General features: G+C 41.6%; 1 protein-coding gene across 3 annotated transcripts; it reads left to right on the forward strand.

Annotated features, from left to right (window-relative positions):
* The first annotated feature begins 4,017 nt into the window (after nt 1-4,017).
* LOC120536908 (persulfide dioxygenase ETHE1, mitochondrial-like) lies at nt 4,018-24,309 on the forward strand. Of its 3 annotated transcripts, none has more exons than XM_039765470.1 (8): nt 4,018-4,295; nt 4,635-4,685; nt 15,219-15,363; nt 15,921-16,069; nt 16,965-17,091; nt 17,294-17,383; nt 23,812-23,928; nt 24,085-24,309. In XM_039765470.1, exons 1-8 carry the CDS (start codon nt 4,266-4,268, stop codon nt 24,138-24,140), a joined length of 765 nt encoding a protein of 254 aa, XP_039621404.1. In that variant the 5' UTR covers nt 4,018-4,265; the 3' UTR covers nt 24,141-24,309. The 3 variants fall into 3 exon arrangements, with proteins under 3 accessions (XP_039621404.1, XP_039621405.1, XP_039621406.1); XM_039765471.1 differs by having other exon boundaries at nt 4,023-4,295; nt 4,635-4,643; XM_039765472.1 differs by lacking the exon at nt 4,635-4,685 and having other exon boundaries at nt 4,026-4,295.
* The last annotated feature ends 1,735 nt before the right edge of the window (nt 24,310-26,044 follow it).

Here is a 26,044-nt window from a genome sequence, read left to right on the forward strand (position 1 = left end):
TAAGGTGCTGTGGACTGATGAAACTAAAATTGAGTTATTTGGGCATAACAAGGGCGTTATGCATGGAGGAAAAGAACACAACATTCCAAGAAAAACACCTGCTACCTACAGTAAAATATGGTGGTGGTTCCATCATGCTGTGGGGCTGTGTGGCCAGTGCAGGGACTGGGAATCTTGTCAAAGTTGAGGGACGCATGGATTCCACTCAGTATCGGCAGATTCTGGAGACCAATGTCCAGGAATCAGTGACAAAGCTGAAGCTGCGCCAGGGCTGGATCTTTCAACAAGACAACGACCCGAAACACTGCTCAAAATCCACTAAGGCATTCATGCAGAGGAACAAGTACAACGTTCTGGAATGGCCATCTCAGTCCCCAGACCTGAATATAATTGAAAATCTGTGGTGTAAGTTAAAGAGAGCTGTCCATGCTCGGAAGCCATCAAACCTGAATGAACTAGAGATGTTTTGTAAAGAGGAATGGTCCAAAATACCTTCAACCACAATCCAGACTCTCATTGGAACCTACAGGAAGCGTTTAGAGGCTGTAATTTCTGCAAAAGGCGGATCTACAAAATATTGATTTCATTTCTTTTTTGTGGTGCCCAAATTTATGCACCTGCCTGATTTTGTTTGAACAATTATTGCACACTTTCTGTAAATCCAATAAACTTCATTTCACTTCTCAAATATCACTGTGTGTGTCTCCTATATGATATATTTAACTGACATTTTTTATCGTAACAACCAACGATTTATACAGGAAAATAATGACTATTAACAAGGTTGCCCAAACTTTTGCATCCCACTGTATAAAGAACGAAGGTCCAAGTCTTTAGATCTCTGGTGCTCCCTGTCTTGCTATATGGTTGTGAGTCATGGACGCTATCCAGTGACGTGATGTGAAGACTGGGCTCCTTTGGTCCTGTGTCTCTTCGGAGAATCCTTGGGTACCGTTGGTTTGATTTTGTGTTGCTCATGGAGTCCCAAATGAGGCACATTACCTGCATTGTGAGGGAGCGTCAGTTACGACACTACGGCCATGTGTATGGTTGCCAGACATATGTCCCATATTTGATCATTATGTCACCTGTCCCGTACTGACCTTTCAGGGACACCCAAATGTCCCGTATTTAGTTCATTTTCAAATTTCATAATAAAAATATATTTTTACTACCTTCTTATTCTCTTGATGAAAATCACCCAAATGTAACGAGGAAGCGAGTGTTTGTTGCCTTTTCGCAACTTATTCAGTTGCTATGGTTGGCTGAGGACGGCGACACTCTTACCGTTTTGCTCTCCAGCTGCGCTGCTGTGCAGTTCTGTATCAGCATTGCAACATACAGTGACTGTCCACAAAGTGTGTTGTTACTACTTTCCACGGCCCGATTTTTTTCTAACTGCCTGTCTTAAATAATAATTATATTTCTCTGTTGTCTGTATTAAATAAATATTTTAAAATAATTTCACTTTTACAGAATTTTTTAGCTTGTATTAAATCATTTTCAAATGATTTTGCTTTTATTTTCCTCATAACCCATTAAAATCCTTGCTTTATGTTTTTAATTTATGTCTCTACCATTATATATTATATTGGTCTGGGTGTGTAGGTGGCATGTATAAATTTATATATATAGTAATATAGAGAGAGATTATAAGAGTGTCCCATATTTCTAATTTTCTAATCTGGCAACCCTGGCCATGTGGCGCGATTCCCCGAGGGTGCTCTGACTCACAGGGTCATCATTGTTGAGAACCCGAGTGGCTGGACCAGGCCAGGGGGACACCCACATAACACCTGGCTGCGGCAGATAGAGGGTCATTTCCAGAGGGTGGGACTGGACTGGTGGGTTTGCCAACCAGGCCCCTGAGCTGTTTTGTCGTGTGGTGAGTGTGTCAACACGCTGTACCAGTGCCTGCTCCCCAAGCTGACCTGGCCTGATCAGTGACCAAAGAGAAAAGGAGATAGGATTCTTCCTTGAGTCTCACAATCTACGGTCTGCCTGACAGAGAGTCCATTATCCATTGTCCATTGTCCACCTCAGGCTCACCCACCTACATATCTCGGAGGTTTCACCCTTAACAGGGATGGCTGGGTGGTACCGAAGGCACTGATGAAATAAAAAGACATAATCCGCTGCCAGCTTTATCCATTTTGAGAATAAGTCTTGTGGTGCAGACAGATAATTGCTTCTTCCCGTCCAGCTTTTGTCTGATAGGCAAACTGCAGTGTGTTCTCCCACCTCGTATCTATCATCAAGACAAAAACAATTTGTTCTTCTTAAAAAATGCAAGTACGTCGTATACAGGGTGTCCATAAGGTCCCTGTGCAATTTACAATAGTTCTAACTTTGTAAGTATATGTGATAGAAAGAATTTGTAAAGAGGATTAGAAAGCTTGATATATCTAGTTTTTTGGGTTTTTTGTCTTTAGAAGTTTTATTTTTGCCCTATTTGGGGAACTGAAAAGCCACAGGAGTCTGTTGAACATGAAAGATATTCTCCAAAAGTTAATGTTTGGTGTGCTTTGGGAAAAAATCGAGTGACAGGGCCATTCTTTTCTGAAGGGCATGTTGTTAATGGTGATAGCTATTTAGAAATGCTGCAAAATGACTTTATTCCTCAACTTGTACAATTAGGACTGATAGAGAATGCAGTGTTTCAGCAAGATGGTGCTCCTTGTCACTTTGCTTTGCATGTTAGACAGTTTCTACATGAGAAATTCCCTAACTGATGGATTGGAAGAGGTGGACCATTTTCTTGGCCTCCACATTCGCCAGATTTGACTCTGTTGGATTTCTTTTTATGGTGACATGTGAAAATGAATGTTTATTCAGCCAAACCTCGATCTTTTGAAGACTTGCAAGCGAAGATAACTGATGTGATTGCTGGTATTACTGAAAATCAGCTTGAAAATGTTTTCTGAGAACTGCAGAATCCTATCACCCTTTGTATTAGTAATGATGGTGAACATGTTGAAAATTAACAAGAACATTAAATAATGTGTTTCTTCTTTCTAATCCTTTTTACATATTCTTTCTGTCACATATACTTACAATCTTACAATTATTTTAAATTGCACACGGACTTTATGGACACCCTGTATTTCATATTGTAAAGACAGAGCTGGCAGCACGTTGGCACAGTGGGTAGCGCTGCCGCCTCGCAATTAGGATACCCGGGTCTGCATGTTCTCCCCGTGTCTGTGTGGGTTTCGTCCGGGTTCTCCGGTTTCCTCCCACAGTTCAAAGACATACAGGTTAGGTGCATTGGCGATTCTAAATTGTCCCTAGTGTGTGCTTGGTGTGTGGGTTGTGCGTGTGTGTGCCCTGCGGTGGGCTTGTGGATTGGCTCCATCAGACCCCCGTGACCTTGTAGTTAGGATATAGCGGGTTGGATAATGGATGGATGGCTGACAGAGCTGGGGATTCCGAAGGCCATGTGGCCTGACAGTTACTGGGCGTGGAGGAGGGCGTCAAGGAGCGGCGCGTTATGCAAATGACGCATCTCTACGAGCTCTTGGGGGGCGGAGGCGAGGAGGTCCCGGGAAAAAAAGAGTGGAAGCTGCGAGACAGACAGACAGGGTCGAAGGTACTGCAAAGGTGGAGGTTCTCGATCGGGGGTTGATGATGGAGAGCAGAAGAGTGGCAGGCACTAGTGTGTGCGTTTGTTCGTACGAGAAGGAGCAGCACGGAGAGCGAGAGCGAAAGAGCGCCGTGCCAGAACACTGAAGCGGAAGACGAGCCGTGTCGAGACGTTCAGCAAGTCCGCGAGCGAAGTTTTAAGGCGTCACCCACAGCCCGCACAGTGGGAGTGCAGTTGAAAAACAATAATAAAAGCTAATCAGTGGTTTTTAAACTCCTCGAGTGTGCCCTGCTGTTTTTTCCTCCCTGCCTGGGAGTTGTGAATATTATGCTATGCTCTTTTGTTGTGCATTTTGCTTAATTAGGGTTGACTTTAATTAAGCGTGCAGGTTCTCATGTGACGCGCCGCGCCCTGATGTAACCCTCATATTAGCGGATGGTTTTTTTTTTGCGCCGTCATGCTGACAGTCCATCGGTGTACTGTTTCACTTTTGGGAATGCCATCCGACTAGTAATAGTCGCGCGATGCCGCACGCACGGACATTTCCATTCAGAATCACATTGTCCGAAGGGTGTGTGTAGCACAACGTTTAGCATCGCAACAGCAACTGATTCTGTGTATTTGAAGATCAGGAGAGAGACGCGCAGGAGAGCCTGAGAGAGACAGACAGACAGACAGCGCAATGCATCCTCAGGGTCTTCTCTTCAGACAGGTAAGAAAATTCTTCAGTCAGTCGCGTTCTTTACGGCAGCCACTTGTTACCTGGGCAGGTGGTCCACCCAGTTAGTGGTTGAGTCAAAAAGAGTCGAGCCGTTTGATGGCCCCCTACCCTTGCTCATTTGAAGTGGTGGCCGTTGCTTTTCGTCCCAACCAACAACCTTAATTTCACTGGACCGCCACCTTAAATAAACAAGTTATTATTTTCCCGTTTCAGGGTTTTGGTGTCAATTCAGAAATTTAAAAAAATATATATATATTACACATTTATGGAGTAATTTAGGGTTTCTTATTTTGCTTTTATACATTTTTTTATCATTGTCATTTTATTTAGATTTTACAGGTATTCTGGAAATGTGAGCTGTTATTTACTTCTGCCATTAAAGTAGGAGCAACCTTTTATTATTCAATGTAGTTTGCCATAATGTTCAATCTACTTGTCGCTGTCAATTAAGGGAACAAACTGCACAGGGAAGAGAATTAATACGGAAATAACAAAAGATAGTGACATGTTTATGATTTAGTAGTCCATGAAATATGTCTTATATTTCTTACAAATTGTATAGTGTATTCTGAATGTATTCAGATCCCTTCACTTTGTTTAAATTTGATTCCGTTGACACAGATGACATTTTTGCTCATAAGTCTACACTTCATTACCCATATTGACAAAGTGAAGATATGTTTTTCAGGAAGGTTTGCAAATCTATTAAAAGTCAAAAACTCAAATCTCTCCCTCGCTTTTGAGTAGTCAGACCCGTAACACTGTAACCCTAAGCCTAACCCTATGGCAGCAGTTCCAGCTTCAGGTCTTCTTGGGGAGGGCTCTACAAGCTTTGCACACCTGGATTTGAGTGGCTTATTCAATTCTTTCTTGCCAGATCCTTCTAGGCTCCATTAAACTAGATAAGAAGTGTCTGCAAACTGTGATCTTCAGGTCTCTCCACAGTTGGTCTATGGCTGATAGCGTTGTTATGGCTGTATTCTGTAGGTTACTGTTGTGCTAAAAGATCTGGCCCAGTCTGAGGCTGCATACACTCTGGAGTAGGTTTTCTTCACGGACCTCTCTGTATTTGGTTGAATTCATCCTTTCCTCAGTCCTGACCAGTTCCCAGGTCCCTGGTGCTGCAAAATGCCCTCATAGCATGATGCTGCCACCACTGCCATTCTTCACCACAATAGGGCTGGTATTAGGCAGGTGATAAGCAGTTCTTGGTCTTCATCAGATGTTGTGCTTGGACTTCTGCCCAGAGAGGTCACTTTTTGTCTCATCAGACCAGAGAATCTTTTTCTTCATGCTCTCAGGGTCATTTAAGTGCTGTTATTGAATATAGATGGGGAAGAGAAGCAAGGAAGACATGACAACCTAAAAATCGGAGAAGACACAGGGAGAAAATTCCAAATTGAGGTCTGCAACACAACACCGACCACTGGCCAGCCAGCTCCAATGCAAACGCACGGTGGACTGCTATGTCAGTGTCAGAGCCACATAATCTGCTGATCCATGCCACGGAAAGTTAAAATAAAACAGGACTGAAGAGAGAAGATTTCTGGAAATTTATAAAAAGAGAGGGAAATAGGCAACATCCAGCTAGAGGCTAGAATTGGCTTTTCAGCAATTGTCCCAAAAAATTACATCTGCTGGATAAAAATGAATGAGGGTGAGTGTAGAGGGGTCCAGAAGAGTCCCCCATATAAGGCAAAAGGGGGAATATTAACCAAGAGAATAGGAGACCGGCAGTTAGAGATGGCAGACCAGAAAGTAGAGACTCCCAACACCCGTAAAAAAATGTGCTAGGGACATCTAAGGGACAAAAGTGACATATGAGATTCAGGTGCCAGATGAATAGCAGAGTGGAAAAGAGATGTGTTTGCCATCAATCCAAAGAGCAGAATTCTAGAGGAAGAGGGAGATGGTTGTGTCAAACTGGAGAAGAGCTGAGATCTTTCTAAACTTTTTGCCAAATCTGGAGGTCTCAATTATAAAACATTGCTTGAATTCGAGCACCAAAAGATGCGTATGCCCAAAAAAACAGTCAGTTTTGTAAAACCTGGTGTTTGCACACTTGTACGCAATTAACCTCTTATAAATCTTGTAAATGTGTGTACGTGAATGCACCTCGGACCCGGCCTGGTTACCACCCTAAGAACAATATGGAATATGCTGATGGACCAGCGGACATATTTTATTGTAATGATGCAGACGTTCATTGGCCGGTAGAGCCGCCTCCCACCTGACACCCTGAGACATCTCCAGCCTAAGCTGTGCACCACAGCCAATCACACGAGAGGTAGTGGCAGTCTCTGCTGTGTGCTCTAAGGGTTCCGAGAAAACCATAAGGTGCCAGCATCTGAGGGGTCTGAAAAGACAACAGGGAGACGGAAAACGTTTTGGGGTTCCTACCCCTGTAATTGAGAAAAATGCAAAAATATCAGCAATCGCAGGTCTTTACAGACTGAGTTCAAAACAGAAATGAATTAGTAGGGTCAAGATGGCATTTATATAGAGGGGTTGGAGGAAGTGATGTTATTAGGGCCAGAACAGGAAGTGATGTCACTAAAGTAATCCAAGGAATTGAGGGCAAGAACACCAAGGGATCTGGGAGAGACTTTTATATGAAGTCAAGAAGGTGAGTTTTTGGGAATTTATTCCGCAAGCTCCATACCGGTTGAGAGGTAATCATTTAATGCTATCAGTTTAAACCAGACATTCGAAAACTCAATTTTTCCAGATTATACCCATGCTTGTGTAGGTCAAAGTGGGCATTGCCCAAGTTTGCTAGGCTTTCGCACTGAAGTCAGAAAGCACATCTTCACACAAAGAGAACAAACTAGCAAGACATGGAGTTGAAAAGCAAAAACCTTAAGGACCTTTAAGAGGAATCTGAATGAGGTATTGGGATAGCTTAGCTATTGGCTAAACAAACTAGTTGATGGACTGAACGTTGTCTTCTCGTTTGTCAAATTTCTTATGATGTTCTTATGTTCACAAGGCCTGTTAAGATTTAAGCTGCTCCTCCACTGGCATTCCAGAGTGAACGCTAAAATAAATGGCAGAACTGCATCTCCACCGATACTTTTGTTAGCTTATGTACTTCATCAGGGATGAGCTGATGTATCCACAGAGACTCCTTCTAATGAAAAGACTCCCAGAAGAACATCCATGTTACATTTTTAACCAGAAACTGAACTCTGATGAGAGAGATAGCTAATTAGAGACCGAGGTTGATTAGGGGGGCAGAATGACCAGGCCATGGAGGGCTATCTAGCCAGGACATCGGGATACACCCTACTGTTTATGTAGAATGCTCAGGGATGTTTTATGATCACAGAGAGTCAAGGTCTTGATTTTACATCTCATCTGAAAGACGATGCCATTTTTACAACACTTTGTCCCCGTCACTGCACTGGGCCATATGGATTCACATTCAGATCACCAAGATCTCTGGTGGCTTCACTGACCCCTCTAGTGACAATGATCCAATCGGCAGAGGTTAGCTTTCTTCCAAACTAGCTGCATTCATCTTTGATGTCTTGTTTGATATCTCCATCTTTCGAAACTGTGATTTCTGACAATTCGTCACATGTTGGTTTATTATATACGCGAGAGTGATCTTGAGGAGCTAAAAGCCGATGACTCGCTCTCTCTTTGGTGCTGAAAGCTGGCAGTCAATTGTCTTTTGGAAGCTGAAAGCCAATGATCAGCTCTCTTTGGAGTGGGAAGGCACCCATTGTCACAAACATTCTTTGGCCTGGAAGCCACTTGCTGTTAGAACTTTGAAGCTGAACTTTGTGAATGAGGTCTTCCAAGCCAAGCTCTTTGCCAGCAACTGACCCAGACTGAGAAGCAGCCATTGACTTCAAGAAGGGAACTTCAGCGTCTGCACTCCTGTGCTATTAAGTGTAACGCTTTTCCCTATGAAGTTGCAGAGGACAGAGAGCTGATGAAGACAGCGCCACACCAAATCACACCACAGACAAAGGCCCACGTAGCAAAAACCAAGAGTGCAACAACACACAACTCCGCACAGCATCAGACTTCATCTTGAAATCTGTGGGATCTTGTAAAACAATTATCTGTGCCAGAATGGATTCAAATTCTAAACAGCCGGCCAGGGCTGGACACACTGGGCAGTTGCCTGGAGGCCCCATGTGAATCTGTGTATTTAGTGACTTGCTGTCAATAAATAAATGCTATACTATAGTAAACTATAAATATTTGTTTAATATATGTTTAAACACTGATTTTTTTAGAAGTACCAATACAATAAATATATATTTAATTTTATCAAGCATTTACATTTTTATTTCTGTGAGTGGTTGTATAGGTAGGGACCCCATGGCACTGTTTTGCCCGGGGGCCTATAATGCTGTTAAGATAGCCCTACAGCCGGCCTCTTTTGTGCTATATGTTTGTCTACCTTGTCAGTCTTCCGTGTTGATATATGTGCAGTTATCATATTTCTATAATGCTCATGTTTATCAATAAATGGTATTATTCTTTTTCTTAAAATGAATGTGCTTCTGCTGAGAACAAGCTCTTCACTGTATGCAATGATATGAAACGATACCATGAACAGGGTTCTAATACCTTGACTTTCTTTCCTAACAAACATTCTTCCAGTCATTTTTATTCTGAACTCACATACTGCAATGTGCCGTCTCAGGAAGAAGACCCATTACCGTCAGCGTCAGCCATGTTTTAGGTCCAGTCACTTTACGTGACCTTGATTTTAAGTCTAATGGCCAGAATCCCCACCTACAGAGAAAGGTAAGGAAAATAACGTGGGAGCCTTACCAAATGATCTAATCAATTTAATGAAACTGCTAAATGCAAACTGCAAAAATGATGCGTAATTAACCGATTGATTAATATCAATTAACCAATTCTTCATTTAATCAATGATTCTGCTGAAATCAATACGCATTTCCTCTCACTTGCATTTTTTGACCATGCATAATGTTGCTTTCATATCTTTCTCCTGATAAATTACTTTTTGGGAGTGTCAAGTGTAGCATAGACAGCACACCCGTTCTTAACAAAACTCTCACACACACACGGACAATCACACAGGGGCCAATCAAGAATTGATAATTAACCAAACCGGCATGTTTTTGGAGATGTGGGAGGAAAACTGACACAGAAATGGAGTGAACATACAAAGACCAGGCATGGGATTCAAGCTCAGGAAGCCAGATCTGTGAAGCAGCAGTGCTATCCATTGCTTTACCGGACTGCCCCAATATCTCTCTCTCTCTCTCTCTCTCTCTATATATATATATATATATATATATATATATATATATATATATATATATATATATATATATATATATATATATATATATATATATATATATATATATAAAACTAGGGAGCTCTGCCCCCTGCTTGCTTCACTCGCCAACCCCCTACACGCTAGTCATATCTGCCGCTTGTGAAGAATCGTGCGTTGCTTTTAGATAAACAAGAATATCAACTCTGTCTTTGATCTCTCCATCCTTCGAAACTCTTATTGCTGACGATTCGTCACATGTTGGTTTATTATATCTGCGAGCGTGATCTTTTAGAAATATAAGAAAACTTCTTTGTTCATGTTTTTCAGATAAATCTCATATAAAGTGCAGTACTTTTGGATTTATAGATTTGTGTCCATTATTGGCTGTAGAATTTCTAATACGTCCGATCGTTTTAACTCTTTCGATTCTATGCTGCATCGCTTCTCCGTGATCATAAATATAAACCTGACCGAATTGTGGTTTCTTTGAAATTAAACTTGTAGTAGCTTTAATTGTTGTGGGACTACAGATTCTCATAGTGTATGGTCCTGAATCGTGTAAATCTACACTATGAGCATTGAATGATGCATACGCGAACAGATTATTGTAGATACAGATATTTTGTCTGTAGTGTTTGTGGATTTCACTTTCACTTAATAATAAATCTTTTATTTCTCACGGATATGCCTGTTCATTGGGAAGAAACGCTATTTTTCCCTGATTGCAACACGAATTAGACAATATGCAAGTCTCCGACTTAAATTTTAAAGCCAAACAATATCTACATAACTTCGGTCATATCACCTATGTCCATAAATTCGATTTCTTCTCGCTGTTCCGTTATTTCACCGAGTAATAATTTCCGTTTGTTAGCACTAATGTGATCTTTACTGTCAGTTTTTTGAGACTTTCAAATTTTAGTACTTTCATAATCTCTAACCTGCTCTGCTTGTGTATCGCGCTGTTTTTGAACCTCTTTACAACGTTCTACTTTGTCTTCTATTCTTTGTCTTTTATTTCCAGACCCAGGCGTGGTTAAATCTCTTGGCAAAGTCTCGTCTCACGGGACATGAAATTATCTCCCTGAAAAAGTCTTGTCTCGTCCCAGGATTTTTAATATTTTATTTATTTATATATAAAAAAAAAATCTTGGGTCGAGACATGATCATCTTGGAGAGACACTTTGAAGTCCTGCGAGACTACTTGCACATCATGCCCTACTTACAATTTCTCAGAGACACAAGGAAGTGAGACAAAAAGACAGCTGCTGTACAGACTTTTAAATAATCGACGCGCAGCATGATATGCAGAACACACAGCTCGGTAGCAGCAGCTGATCCACCTGCATCTCCTTAGCATGCATTCAGCCCCCCCTTCACAATGCGAGCAGCAGAGACGCAAAGTGGCGAGCGTGAAGTGCCCCCGCCTGGGGGATTGGGGGGTGGGCAAGTGAAGCGAGTAGGGGGCAAAGTATATTGTGTACAGCAGAAATCAAATTCTTCTAAGAACATGCTGCCGACTGTAAAAGTTACCTAATACTTTGATTTTCTTTCCTAGACAAACATTCTTTAATTCTGTTATATTCTGAACCCTCATACCTCAGGACAAAGACCTTTTACCATCAGCAAGAGTCACGCTTTAGCTATGCAGCATAGAATAAAATAGGAATTATTACATTATCAGAAATTTACATTACTAATGCATCTTTATGCACTTTTCTAAGCTGTGGTAGGCAGCATGATGACCATCTTGGTCTACCCTGCCATTTTATATATATGACCTTAAGCATAGGGAATGTTAATAGATCAATTAATTATATCACTTTCCTCTTAAAGCATCTACTGTAATATTCATTGACTTAAATATTTCCTTTATTTTTTTTCTAGTTACCTGTAGGTTGTAATATTCAGATATTATCACTTATGAACACTCTGTCAATGTTCTTTTCCTGCTAAGGAGTGCAAGACATCACATTGGGGAGACCCATTTGCACTGTTTAATTCATTGAATTCATTTGTTTCTCGCATAGCCGCAGTGCTATTTCTGGATTAAGCACAAGTGGATCACTGCCCCTTACCTCCAGCAGATGGCGATATTGTACAGCAATTATATAAGCTGTATTCTTGTCGCAAAAACAAATTTGTCAAAAATGTTTATGGCAAACTCATCTTGGTCGTCATACTCTTTCTCTCAGTTTGTCCATGATATGCCTAATGTAACTTCTTATCTAAAAAATTATTCATTTATTTGTAGTTTGTGATTTTGTGTGTGTGTGTGTGTGTGTGTGTTTGGCAGGAATAGTCTTGGACTCTGCAGTATTCCTAAGCATTTCTTTACAGTTCTGCCTTGGGGCTTTGAATGCTACATTCCTTTTAAATAAGAAATTGTGTATTTTTTGTGTTGCAACTTAAAAACAGCATGAACTTGTATATCTCAGTATTTTGGAGTGGTCATCATCATTGTCATGAATCACCTCGATTACTTATCTACTATACAATTTAAAGGCCATGTCACATCGCACAATCTGTTCAGTGATTTTCAGTTGCAGACTTCATTTACATAATTATAGCATGCCAGAGACATTTGCGGTACACTCCTCCAGTCGCCTAGTATGACATGAGCAGCGACTCTGACCCACAGTCTGAGATTCACCATAACAAAATCAACCATTTTGTCTGAAGTCCTAGGGGTGGGCTTGTGTGTGTGAGATCTGAGAACCAGTAAGTGATCAGCCAGAAGTACAAAGCATATAAAGCAACTGTGAGGAATAAGAACGTATGTTTTGGACCTCGAAACACAAGAGAGGCTCATTTGTCTAATGTCTCATCCAAATCAGAATTGCTGTATTGCTAGAAAACACAGCAGAATTAACCTGTTTTACGTACCACGACAAAATGGGAAAAAAAGGTAGAGGTTGTGGTTAAACTGTACATACTTTTGAACCATTGCTATAGCACTAGCAGAACATTATTGGCCTGTCAGAAAATGGGTTGAATTTATGATGCTTTTAATCGAGAAACTGAGCTAGAAATTCAGTCCTGGAGTTCTGTAATTTGTGATGCTCTGCAATTTTTAGTTGCCTAATCTGACACCCTCAGATGACGAGATCGTCAATTGCAGTCATTAAGTTTGACATGCCCTCTGAATAGCAGTCATGTAATATGTGGCCGGCTTAAGCAGTTTGCTTATTTGACAAAAATGACATTTATCAGTATTCATTTGCATTTCTGCTTTTGGTATTAAGTTGACTATTTGATGTTGGAATATCTGTTAATATAATATCTAGTGGTTGTAGAGTATGACAATATATTGATAGATGTTCATTTTGTGTGATTTTCTTCTTTTTTATAGTATTACTCGGCTGTATTATTTGGTATTATTCAGCTATTATCGTATTATCACTGGTGCTAGTATCCTTAAACATTGCATCAAGTGGCGTCTGTCCCTAATATGAGGTTTCCTGGAGATGTTCTCCTTCTTCAGCTGCCCTCCCCCACTGCTGCCTCCTCTTCTATTTTCCACAGCGCTTTCCTTGCAGCTCTAATGATCTGTGGCTCGTTCGCAGCCTGCACATTCACACCGCAAGCTCCATCTCACTCCAGTCACTGCTTGTAGCATTGTTTGCACTCACTTTCCCCATGAACCAATCCAAGCCAAATCCTTAAAAAAGTTGGGGATGGGGAGAGTTAAATTCTGTTTTGTTAAGTTTGACTGGACTGTACGAAATGTTATTTTGTTCGTTGTACACGTTTGTGATGACCACAGTTGACTCCACACTCCCTTGTCACATCTTGGAGCCTCTTCAACACAGAGCTGTCGATAGTCACAAACCGAGATGAGTCGGGTGAATGAGGACACACACTTACAGCAAGTGGTGAGTGAAAAAGTGCTCAGTTCTTTTATTAGAATTAATTTAAAAAATAAGCAGTGTTCCAAATAAATAATGCAGTATATCAATTCTTCTTCAGTTAATAAATAAATAATCTAATAAAAACCAGTGAAAATTTGTGGAGGTTAAAAACAATCCATAAACAGATACCAAAATCTCAGGCCTAGGTCCCATACGGGGATCCTGCATACAGAGGAGATGTCCTCCTCCTTTTCTCACAGGCTGGGGTCCCTACTGACACCCGGGCACCCAATAGGGCGCCATGCCAAGCCTCACGCCTCCCACTCTCGTTGCTATTCCTCGGCCTTGCAGAAGAGCGGGCATCAGGCCACTGCAGCCTCAGTAGAAATGTTCGGCCCTATGGGTCCTCCAAGGGTCTCCCCTACCGGCTGCCTGCCTCCTCCCTTCAGCACCCGGTGGCTGTCGCTCCTGCCTTTGTTCTTCCATCTTTAACCTCTGTATTTTTCTATCTTCTTTCTTTGTATTTTGTTTGCTCTTGTCCCGTGCAGGCTCCTTTTCTCTGGCCTGATTGGTGTGTGTGTGAATGAGGCACCTGAGTGACGCTCACCTTTGCACATGTAAGCGCGATCGGCCATGCACCTCAATCAACCCCCAAGTCAGGGCCGTCTTAACGCATGGGCACATGGGGCAGTTGCCCGGGGGCCTTATGCTAATCTATGAGTCGTTGTGTAGGCAGGGTCCCCAGTGCACTGTTTTGCCTGGGGGCCTGTAATGCTGTTAGGATGGCTCTGACCCAAGTGAAGTGCACTCGTGCACACCTGTACTTCCCAGGATGTGGTTACTTATTTAAAACCTGCCCAATGCCATAGACCACTTATCACAAAGTTTGACTTTATTGTATAGAATGTTATTTTCTTCAAATAAAATTTTTAAAAAATGGCGGCCATGTACCCAGGCCAAAGGATTTAAGCAAAGGAGCAGGTTTTGTGAGTTCTGCCCTTTAAGTGCTTGATCATCTCTCAGTCTCTCTCTTTCTCTTTCTGTCTGCTTCATCACACTCACTCACTCATGTGCACCCACAAGCCCACACACACGTTCTGCACAGCTTCTCATGATGGCTCTGTCCCTTCATACAGCGTCTCTATTGCTATTATTTTATTATTACTATTCCTGCCAAAAATGTCACACCATAGCCTTTTTCATTGAGTTCAGGCTCAGAGTGCTAAACTTCCTTAGTAGAGTTTGGTTTCTATTATATTTCTTTGATACTTTTTTTTCCTTGCTGGCTACTATTTCTTTTTGGTTAAATAATCCTGTTATTTTTGATAGCTTGGTTTACCTTGACCTCTGTGTTTTGGAGTGTCTCCATCCATTTTGAAATCTGCTTAGTTCACTTCAGGAAGACGAGGGCTTGCAGCATGTGTGGAACAATGGAAATCCAATCCCAGGGAAGAGCAGCAGACCATCACAGGGCGTACCCACACACCTACGTCCATTCACACTGAGCCACCAGTCAACCTAACGTGGACATCTTTTGGATGAGAGGGTAAATTTAGAGTAACCAGGAGACACACTGACTCAGACATAGGAGAACACGCAAACGTCATGCAGTCAATGGCCGGGTTATGAGCCCTGCACCCTGCAGCATGCAAAACACAAGTCTCACCATGTCACCCTTGCTATATCTGGTGAAGATTTTACAATTGGCTGATTTCAACAGTCCAGGCTTCTTGTCCCACTTTCTTGTAAAGCCCATTGAATGAGTGAATAATTGTGTGTCTTTGACAGCTCTTTGAGAAGGAGAGCAGCACCTATACATACCTACTGGCAGACAAGAAGACCAAGGAGGCAGTTATTATTGACCCTGTGCTGGAAACCGTGGAGCGAGACTCCCGACTCGTTCAGCAACTTGAACTAAAGCTTCTCTATGCAGGTAATTGTGTACAATATCCCAAATGTGGCCAGTAGATGATTGGAAGGGTCACCCTACACCTTAAACTTCAAAATTTGTGTTCTTCATGCAGCTCCATACCAGCCACCTTTCCTTTACATTTTTGACATACTGTGCGGTCTCTGCTTGCCCTTGTTGGCTTCAAGATGTGTGCAGAATGTGCCATGGTGTGGCACCCCATCACAGAATGAGTCAATTGGTTAAATTGTGTAGTGTCTCTCATTATGCTTGGAGGAAACCCATCCATCCATCTGTGCATGGAATCCATTTTATCCAATTTTAGAGTTATAAGAAAATGGAATTCAAGGTCTAAATAGGTCCTAGATGGGACTCTATTTGGGGGGAAAAAAAGCCAAATATAAAATCAATCTCTAAAATGCAGTTCCGCTTAAAATTATGAAGAATTTATGGGTCCAGTCATGCTCGTTTCACCTTTAAATCTGTGGCATTGAGGAAGTAGAGATGCTATGTTAGAAGTAGACAATTTTTCCTCTGCATGTGTTCTTCTCGAGGCTCACAAGTCTCTCATTGTTTTACAGTCAACACCCATGTGCATGCTGATCATGTGACCGGTTCCAGCCGCTTGAAAGACATCTTCCCAGGCTGCAAGAGTGTTCTGTCGGAAGCCAGCGGTGGAAAGGCAGATCATTATGTAGATGATGGAGAAGAACTGAGATTTGGGAACTTTGTAAGTCCTTTGGTTAATTGAATGGAAAATATAATTACCAAAGTGCAGTCAGTCAGTCATCATTCATTTTCCAACCCGCTATATCCTAACACAGGGTCACGGGGGTCTGCTGGAGCCAGTCCTAACCAGCACAGCGTGCAAGGCAGGAACAAATCCTGGGCAGGGCACCAGCCCACCGCAGAACACACACACACACACACACACACACACCAAACACACACTAGGGACAGTTTAGGATCGCCAATGCACCTAACCCGCTTTGGACTGTGGGAGAAAACCTGAGCACCTGGAGGAAACCCACGCAGACACAAGGAGAACATGCAAACTCCACGCAAGGAGGACCCGGGAAGCGAACCCAGGTCTACCTTACCCAAAGTGCGGTATTAGGTTGAATTAGACTTGGTTTTGTAGCCATAAATACAACAATATCAAGATAAAATATAATGAAAGGATAAGTGTCAATCCAGTTGCTGTGTCTCTGTCATTCCAAAAGATGGCGCAGTGCAAATATTTTAGTAATAAAATACATTGCATTTACCATTCCAACAGATGGTGCATAATAAGCATTAACACTGCTTTTACAATTCAGATACCAAATGGCATATAACAAAGACATATGCTATGTATGGTGCAAATTTTAACATTGAGATCTACATTAATTACTTAGATTTAAGTAGCATAACTAGCACACAATATCAAACCTGAGTATGACTTTACATGCAACAAGAGCAAAACACCAAATAATGCCCAACAACACATGCAATGTTTTAACTTCTAATGGGTGAAATCAAATGCCAGGCTTCAACTTAGTGAGACATTTTGAATGAAGGACCTTTACCAAAACCAGCTCAATAAATCAGTGGATGACAATATGGCTTCTCCTGTCTCCTGTAAGGCTCTAGAAGTCAGGAAAACTCCAGGTCACACGAATGGCTGCATGACCTTGGTCCTGTCTAATGCGGTGGCATTCACCGGTGATGCCCTCCTGATCAGAGGCTGTGGACGGACAGACTTCCAGCAAGGTAAGCCCTTGAAGTCAGACTGGATAGAAATGCTCCAAGAAGTGCTGTTGTGCATCACCATGACAAACCTTTACAGTATCTTGATTTTTTTTTTTTTGCAACATTCAGGCAGTTTGGACTGACATGACTGCCAGTTCTGTTTGCCTCATTTCTCTAAGATAAATTTGTTTTGGTTTCAATTGCTCTCCTGTCTCTCTTTTAGGCAGCGCAGAAACTCTCTACTATTCAGTGCACAACAAGATTTTCACGCTTCCCGATGACTGCCTGCTTTATCCTGGCCATGACTACACAGGTAAAGTGAGAGGCCGTGCACACCTCACCTGGACTATCTGGTTATGTGTAAGACGCATTACTCTCTCGTCAGGTGTCTTGTCTTGGTAGAGTCCTATGTGACTCTACTTTCCCCTGTTGTACTCTTTATTTTGTAGACTTTATCAGAATGCCTCAAAAACTGTAGACTTTATCAGTTTATCAGGTATTGTACTTTAGCACTTCTCCCCAATTTCCCTTCTACAACTACGGTAAAACCTTGGATTGCGAGTAATTTGCAAGACGAGCAAAAATTGTTACTAAATTTTAACTTGATAGACGAGTGAGGTCTTCCAATATGAGTAGCACGTATACGCTTTGTCTGCCGAGCGTCATGTGATCACAACTGAGCTGATGGTTCTACTCTCTCTCTCTCTCTCTCTCTCTCTTGCTGCTGGATTGTGGGTAATTTTCTAACATGCTTGGTCTCAGTCGGTGTGCCTCACTCGTACAGTCAGCACCCGTACGAGCGTATACTGTTTAGCAGAGCATTCTGACCACTTGTGTGTGTGTGTAAAGCATTTTTTTATTTTGTGTCCAATAAGGCTGTAGCCATGCGAATGATGGCTCTGTTTAACGGCAATGCAATGTCACATTTCCGCGAAATCCTCGAAAGGATGCAAAAGCAACAGTCATTGGCGAGGTTCCTTTTTAAAGTCGCAAAAAAAGAAAAACATTCCAGTGAGCCAACAGACAGCAGTCATCCTACACAATAACCCTCTTCCTCCTCCTCCTCCTCCTACTCTCTCACACCAGCCACGATTCTTTTCAAGGGTAAAGTGCAGGTTAATTTGTTTTATGTATTTTTACTTCATATTTGGTATCAATCATTTTTATATGAATATTTTTGGGTGGGAACGAATCATCCGGGTTTCCATTATTTCTTATTGGGGAAATTCGCTTTGATATACGAGTGTTTTGGATTACAAGCACGTTTCCAGGACGAATTATGCTTGCAAACCAAGGCACCACTGTATAACCTCAGGCAATTAGAGTGAGTCAAAAGACAAGCAGGAGTTAAGTTACACATTTAGCTGTTAACATTACATGGAAGGCTACTTTCTTCAGCTTGATAGCTTCACTTATCACTTATGTCCACTGTCAGGTTTGCCACCATGGCAAACTCTTACAGCCTTCTGGCCACAGCTCCTTGCAGACAACCCCACAACTGAGTTCGTAACTGATGTGGCTGAAAATGTAATGGTAAAACAGACAACTGGGTTACAACAAGCTGTTATGTTTAGTGTTGATGTGAATGCTGTGGTGTGCCTAGTCATAGTTGCGCGATATCGCGACAAAAGCTGTATTTATGAAGAACTGTGCTGCTTGAAACCTCTTGTGACATTATAACTGCACTTGTAAGTTATTTCAAAAAGCAGAATGTTAATATAAATAACAAGCTGCCCCCCGCGGTGTAGTGAAACAGGACAAACTTTAAAAATCAATATGTATTGAGAAGAATTTATATTGATAGCTTTTGTATCCGAGGGCCTCTTGATATACAATATTGTTGGTTTTGCTATCAGGGGCGAGAATGTAGCTGTGGTCTTTTTGCCAAAAATGTAAAAATTTGGCAAGGTATCTCTGGTCAAGTGGAAGGTTGGTACGCTTTAAACATCAAACTTTGCCACTGTATCTGATCGTGTTCAGGTCTGACGGGAGAGCATCCGCTGTGTCGTAGTGATATCTCTGCCAATGAGCAGGTACCCACTAAAACAGACTTAGCTGTGATCTCTCTCTCAAAAACATCAAATGTTACTCTTTAACAAACTCTAGATGATAATGTCTGCTGAACAAACAGGTATCACTAGCTAAGTGGAGGCGAGGTACACTCCAGCACGTGGCCAGAGGTAGAGCAACTCAAACGGAGGCTGGCACGTGAGTGAGGAGGACCCTGCCTGCCTCCCCCTCCCCTTGGCCTGCAGCCTCTGTCTCAGTTTAGCCTGATTTGTTTCGCTTCTGTAAGCGAACTATGATATTTAGTGCAATGACAGAAGTCACAAAATCAACCAGAATGTTCAAGCAAATTATAGGAAAAAAAAACAATCTAAATCCGTTCACTAGTTCCCTCTTGAAAGGCGGACAGACAGACAGACATTGGATTTTATATATATATACAGATGATATTTTCAGAAGTCGCAAAATCAACCGGAATGTTCAAGCCAATTATAGAAAAGGGAAGTGAATTCATCCAGTGGAATGAGACTGTCATTTTAAAATGAGGTCATCAAGAACATGGGAGCAGAGTTGGAAACTTTTTAAGCGTAAATTTCACACAAACATTAGGAAGTTTTTCTTTACAGAAAGAACAAAAGACACTTGGAATATGCTACCAAGTAGTGTAGTAGACAGTAAGACTTTAGGGACGTTCAATTTTTTTGGGAAGAAATAAGTGGATAGGACTGGGGAGCTTCGTTGGGCTGAATGGCCTATTCTCGTCTATATTTGTTATAATGTTATAAAAAAAAAACGATCTAAATCCATTAAGTAGTTCTCTCGTGAAAAGCGGACAGCCATACAGACATACAAGCATCCATATATATATATATATATAATATATACTGCTCAAAAGAATTAAAGGAACACTTTTTAATCAGAGTATAGCATAAAGTCAATGAAACTTATGGGATATTAATCTGGTCAGTTAAGTAGCAGAGGGGGTTGTTAATCAGTTTCAGCTGCTGTGGTGTTAATGAAATTAACAACAGATGCACTAGAGGGGCAACAATGAGATGACCCCCAAAACAGGAATGGTTTAACAGGTGGAGGCCACTGACATTTTTCCCTCCTCATCTTTTCTGACTGTTTCTTCACTAGTTTTGCATTTGGCTACAGTCAGTGTCACTACTGGTAGCATGAGGCGATACCTGGACCCTACAGAGGTTGCACAGGTAGTCCAACTTCTCCAGGATGGCACATCAATACGTGTCATTGCCAGAAGGTTTGCTGTGTCTCCCTGCACAGTCTCAAGGGCATGGAGGAGATTCTAGGAGACAAGCAGTTACTCTAGGAGAGCTGGAGAGGGCCATAGAAGGTCCATAACCCATCAGCAGGACCAGTATCTGCTCCTTTGGGCAAGGAGGAACAGGATGAGCACTGCCAGAGCCCTACAAAATGACCTCCAGCAGGCCACTGGTGTGAATGTCTCTGACCAAACAACCAGAAAGACTTCATGAGGGTGACCCAAGGGCCCCATGTCCGCTCACTGCCCAGCAGCATGCAGTTCGATTGGCATTCGCCATAGAATACCAGAATTGGCAGATGCACCACTGGTGCCCTGTGCTTTTTACAGATGAGAGCAGGTTCACCCTGAGCACGTGACAGAAGTGAAAGGGTCTGGAGAAGCCATGGAGAACATTATGCTGCCTGTAACATCATTCAGCATGAGCAGTTTGGTGGTGGGTTAATGATTGTCTGGGGAGGCATATCCATGGAGGGTCACACAGACCGCTACAGGCTTGACAAAGGCACCTTGGCTGCCATTAGGTATCAGGATGAAATCCTTGGACCCATTGTCAGACCCTATGCTGGTACAGTGGCTCCTGGTGCACGACAATTCCTGGCCTCATGTGGTGAGAGTATGCAGGCAGTTCCTGGAGGATGAAGGAATTGATACCATTGACTGGCCACCACACTTTCCTGACCTAAATCCAATAGAACACCTCTGGGACATTATGTTTTGGTCCATCCAATGCCACCAAGTTAAACCTCAGACTGTCCAGGAGCTCAGAGATGCCCTGGTCCAGATCTGGTAGGAGATCCCCCACAACACCATCTGTCATCTCATTAGAAGCATGCACTGATGTTGTCAGGCATGTATACAAGAACACAGGGGCCATACAAAGTGCTGCGTACAATTTTGAGTTGCTGCAATTAAATTTTGGCAAAATGGACTAGCCTGCCACATAATTTTTTCACATCTGATTTTTGGGGCGTCTTTAAATTCAGTGCTCTGTAGGTTGATCATTTTCATTTCCATCAAACGATGTGGCATCCTTTCGTTCCTAACACATTACCCAGTCTATATCAGTATAGATATCCAGGAGGATTTCTTTTTCCCATTGAGATCTGATGTGTTTTCAAAGTGTTCCTTTAATTTTTTTGAGCAGTTTATATATACAGTATATATATATTAATATATATTTATATATATATTTATATATACAGTATATATATAGATTGAGAGAGAGAGAGAGATAATAATGAAACAATGTACATGTGAATATTGGCTACCTGATTAATGCTAGATGTGTACTTCGAGGCAGCACAAAGACTTGTAGTTACTCCATTGTCTCTGGTCAAGTCATCATTTCTAGTCTGCGTTCTTCAGGACAGGCCTGTCTCAGCCTGTCTCAATATGGCTGCCAAGTTGTGTTCCTCAGTGTGTTCTCTTCATGATGAGAGAAAGAGAGAGAGAGAGCGCGAGGGGAGGGGTAAAGTCAGTCAGTCAGTCATTATCCAACCCGCTACATCCTAACACAGGGTCACGGGGGTCTGCTGGAACGATCCCCGCCAGCACAGGGCGCAAGGCAGGAACAAATCCCGGGCAGGGCACCAGCCTAGCACAGGGCACACACACACCCGGGACAATTTAGGATCGCAAATGCACCTAACCCAAATGGCTTTGGACTGTGGGAGGAAACCAGAGCACCCGGAGGAAGCCCACGCAGACACGGGGAAAACATGCAAACTCTATGCTGGGAGGACACGGGAAGCGAACCCAGGTCTCCTAACTGTGAGGCAGCAGCGCTACCACTCTGCCACTGTGCTGCCTGGGGGTAAAGTGACCAACTTTATACATATCTTTCCAAATCTTTAGGCCAATAGGGTGAGGTGGTACAGAATGGCCTCTGATTCAAAACCAATCCCAAACAGCCATACCTTAAACCAATGAGTGCAGACTCTTGCCTTGTCAGACCTGCCCTCAATTAGTAGATATCATTTGTTTAACTGAAGCTTAACAGCTACCTGTAGGTAGTTTTATGGCCTTCCTGTGGGGATCGGCTTATAAGAATGTCTTGCACGGAATCCTCCTTGAGAAACCGGTCTGCGGCACCCACCCCCACCAACTGTGCAATAAATTTCACATCCGGAGTCAGTCCTAGAGACTCGGGGTTTGGTTAGTTAGACATGAATGTACACCAAGCCTAATGAAACACTAGAATAACCATTGGTATGTCTAGCCTACTGATAAAGACATTCAAAATATTTATCAACTTGTATATAAAATATCACTCCTACCTCATTCCTTAGATAGTGTTTTTTAGCCCTAGTGGACCAACACTTAAAAGCTAATTCTGAGTCCCTTTTTAACTTCATATTAGGGCCAAAGAAGGAGTCTGTAAAGGAAGACAACAGGAGCATATGCAATATCCATCAAACAGAAAAAAATACAAATGCCTAAAGCCGCACACCATAAGCCTTTACTGTCCAGAATCTTCCTTATATTCGATTCCTTATGATAATCCTATAATCTAATTTAATGTAATCCCTGAATCCTTGCACTGATATTATTTTATAATCCATCTCCAACTGTCCCATCTTCATAATCTGATTGATTTCAGCATGTGGTTGCTGTCTCTCCAAACCTGCTATCCTCCAATCTATTTCCTTTTGATTTCATATTAAAATCTTAATTAACCGGGAGCCACATGAGAAAGGACCACAGTGAATATTTTATGATCTAATACAATTATGTCAATATAAAGTATATAATCTAAATCTGATTGCCTCTCTTACTCAAGCCCACTGCCTGTGGTATAATCCATCCTAAATCGCATATTCACTTTGCAATTCTGGCATGATTCGGTGTAAACTGATTAAAATTGCTTGATCCCATTTTCAGTCTGTTCAATGTTGATCTTAACTTTCTCACTCTCTGGCACTGCTTTTATAAATCAAACTGTTTCATTTTGTTAGATTTCCATCTCATCCAAATTGTATCTATCTATCTATGTTATTTTTCCAAATAGACTATAATTGATATCTATCTATCTATCTATCTATCTATCTATCTATCTATCTATCTATCTTTTCAACTACACTCTTATAAATATCTGCCTATCTCTTTATCTATCTATGTTATCTTGCCAGCTACGCTATAACTGATATCTACCTTTCTATCATACAGTACATTCTACATGTATGTTATATAGTACCTTTTACATACAGTGTGTTAGAAAAAAAATCATTTAAATGGTAGCAGTTTTTTAATATATCTCTTTACTATACTGGTGATCAACATTTGTAACCTGTCCTGCTATGCTTGTTCAAAAGCAGTCCCTAGACTGATGTTGCTCAATTATGTTGACCACCTTTGTAAATGTAAAATGTAAGACTACAACATATTAAAATATGAAAAAGTGAAGGAATCTGTCGTATCTTATCTATCTGTCATTTTTTTTCGGAAAGGCCAAACAGTTACAACAGTGGAAGAAGAAAAGAAGTTGAACTCCCGCTTGACCAAACCTCTGCCTGAATTTGTGGAACTGATGAACAATTTGAACCTACCCTACCCCAAACAGATTGGTGAGTCCTGAAGTCGCATCAAAAGTAATCTCGGTTACTTGTCCTGCAGTTTTGTGGTCGCACTCTCTGTGGAACAAGAGACAAAGCCTGTGGTTTCTTATTAGTTATCGTTTGTCATATTTCCTTTAGCTAGTTTAATGTCTTCATTTCTTTCAGACCGTGCCCTGCCTGCAAATCTCATCTGTGGCATCCAAGACACTTCAAACAAGTGAATGGATTTTCCAGAGCATCCCATTCTGCTGAAATGACAAAAACGAAATCTATAACCCAGAGCCTCTCCGCTCTTCAGGATTTAAAGCTTGGCTCCTACTAACAAGAAGCATTCAGATTAAGGCGGTCAAGTCGTTAAGATGGTGTCATTAAACTGCTAAATGTCCTAAATGTTTTCGTGTTCTTGTGGTCCATTACCTTTATCCTTTCATCTCACAACAAAATGATGCGCTTTGTTTGAGAAGCTCTACTTAATGGGCTGTTGTTCTCTTCAAGTCATTCTGTTCTTAAATAAATAAAAGAGTGCAAAACACTCAGCAGAGGCAAGCAGAATGAATTTTCACAGCACACCTGCTCTGGAGAAAACACCACATGATATGACTTTTATTGTAGAAATTTCAGGGAATGGCAGTTTTCAATTTAATTCAACTCATTTTATGTGCACGCTAGATACAAAGATCAGCAATAAAGGGTTACACATGCTGCAAGAATGAAAAGTTGCATAAAATTCAGTAAATAGAAATGGCAATAAATAATTTAACACCTATACAAGCTCTACCAGTATAATATATAAATAGTAAAAAATAACATATATAGAAAAAAATGGTTATGGCCAGAGGTAATGATCCAAATTTCATGAAAATAAATCTTCACGACATGTGATATTGTAACCAATTGGAATCCGTCCTACTCAGCGTTGTGTCAGAAGGAAGTTAATTGAGAGGTACATAGAAGCGAAACAGTCGTTTATTTCCTTTTACCTTTCCCGAAACACAAAAAAACAACAGGGTGTCATACAAACGGATTCTTGCCAATGCCTCTACAGCATCCACCATGCATCTGGCCTTTTTTCATAACATTAATTTACTTCTAGAACTATTTGCAACACACACTGCTCAAAAATGAGGGGAACACTTAATCATGACAGTCTAACTCCAAGTCAGTGAAGCCTCTGGAATATCAATCTGTCCAGTTAGGAAGCAGAAGGAATTCTGAATCAATCTCACCCACTTTGGCGCAAATGAAAGTGACGACAGGTGCACTGGAGAAGCAACAGCAAGACCACCCCAAAAAAAGGGAATGGTTTTGCTGGTGGTGGCCATAGACAGTTGCTCTTTCCAAATCCTTCCCGACTGATTCTTCTCTAGTTTTGCGTTTTGCTACTGTCCTTGTCACTACTGGTACTGTACCATGAGATGGTACCTGCAGCCAATTCAGGTTGCAGAGGTAGTCCAGCTGCTCCAGGATGACATATCCATACATGCTGTCATAAGAAGGTCTCAAGAGCATGGAGGGGATACCAGGAGATGGGACATTAGATGAGGAGAGCTGGTCAGGGCCGTAGAAGATGATTTAGATAGGAATATAAGTAACAAGCTGGTTAAGTTTGCAGATGATACCAAGTTAGGTGGATTAGCAGATAATTTGGAATCCGTTATATCATCACAGAAGGACTTAGATAGCACACAGGCTTGGGCAGATTTGTGGCAGATGAAATTTAATGTCAGTAAATGTAAATATTACACATAGGAAGTAAAAATGTTAGGTTTGAATACACAATGGGCGGTTGGAAAATCGAGAGTACACCTTATGAGAAGGATTTAGGAGTCATAGTGGACTCTAAGCTATCGACTTCCAGACAGTGTTCAGAAGCCATTAAGAAGGCAAACAGAATGTCATATAGTGCCTTGATTTGTGGAGTACAGAAGTCACAGAAGGTTCTGCTCAAGCTTTATAACACACTGGTGAGGCCTCATCTGGAGTACTGTGTGTAGTTTTGCTCTCCAGGCTATAAAAAGGACACAGCAGCGCTAGAAAAGGTCCAGAGAAGAGCAACTAGGTTGATTCAGGGATACAGGTGTTGAGTTATGAGGAAAGATTAAAAGAGCTGAGCCTTTACAGTTTA

Source organism: Polypterus senegalus, chromosome 10, assembly GCF_016835505.1.
Source record: "Polypterus senegalus isolate Bchr_013 chromosome 10, ASM1683550v1, whole genome shotgun sequence".
Taxonomy (NCBI): Eukaryota; Metazoa; Chordata; class Cladistia; order Polypteriformes; family Polypteridae; genus Polypterus; species Polypterus senegalus.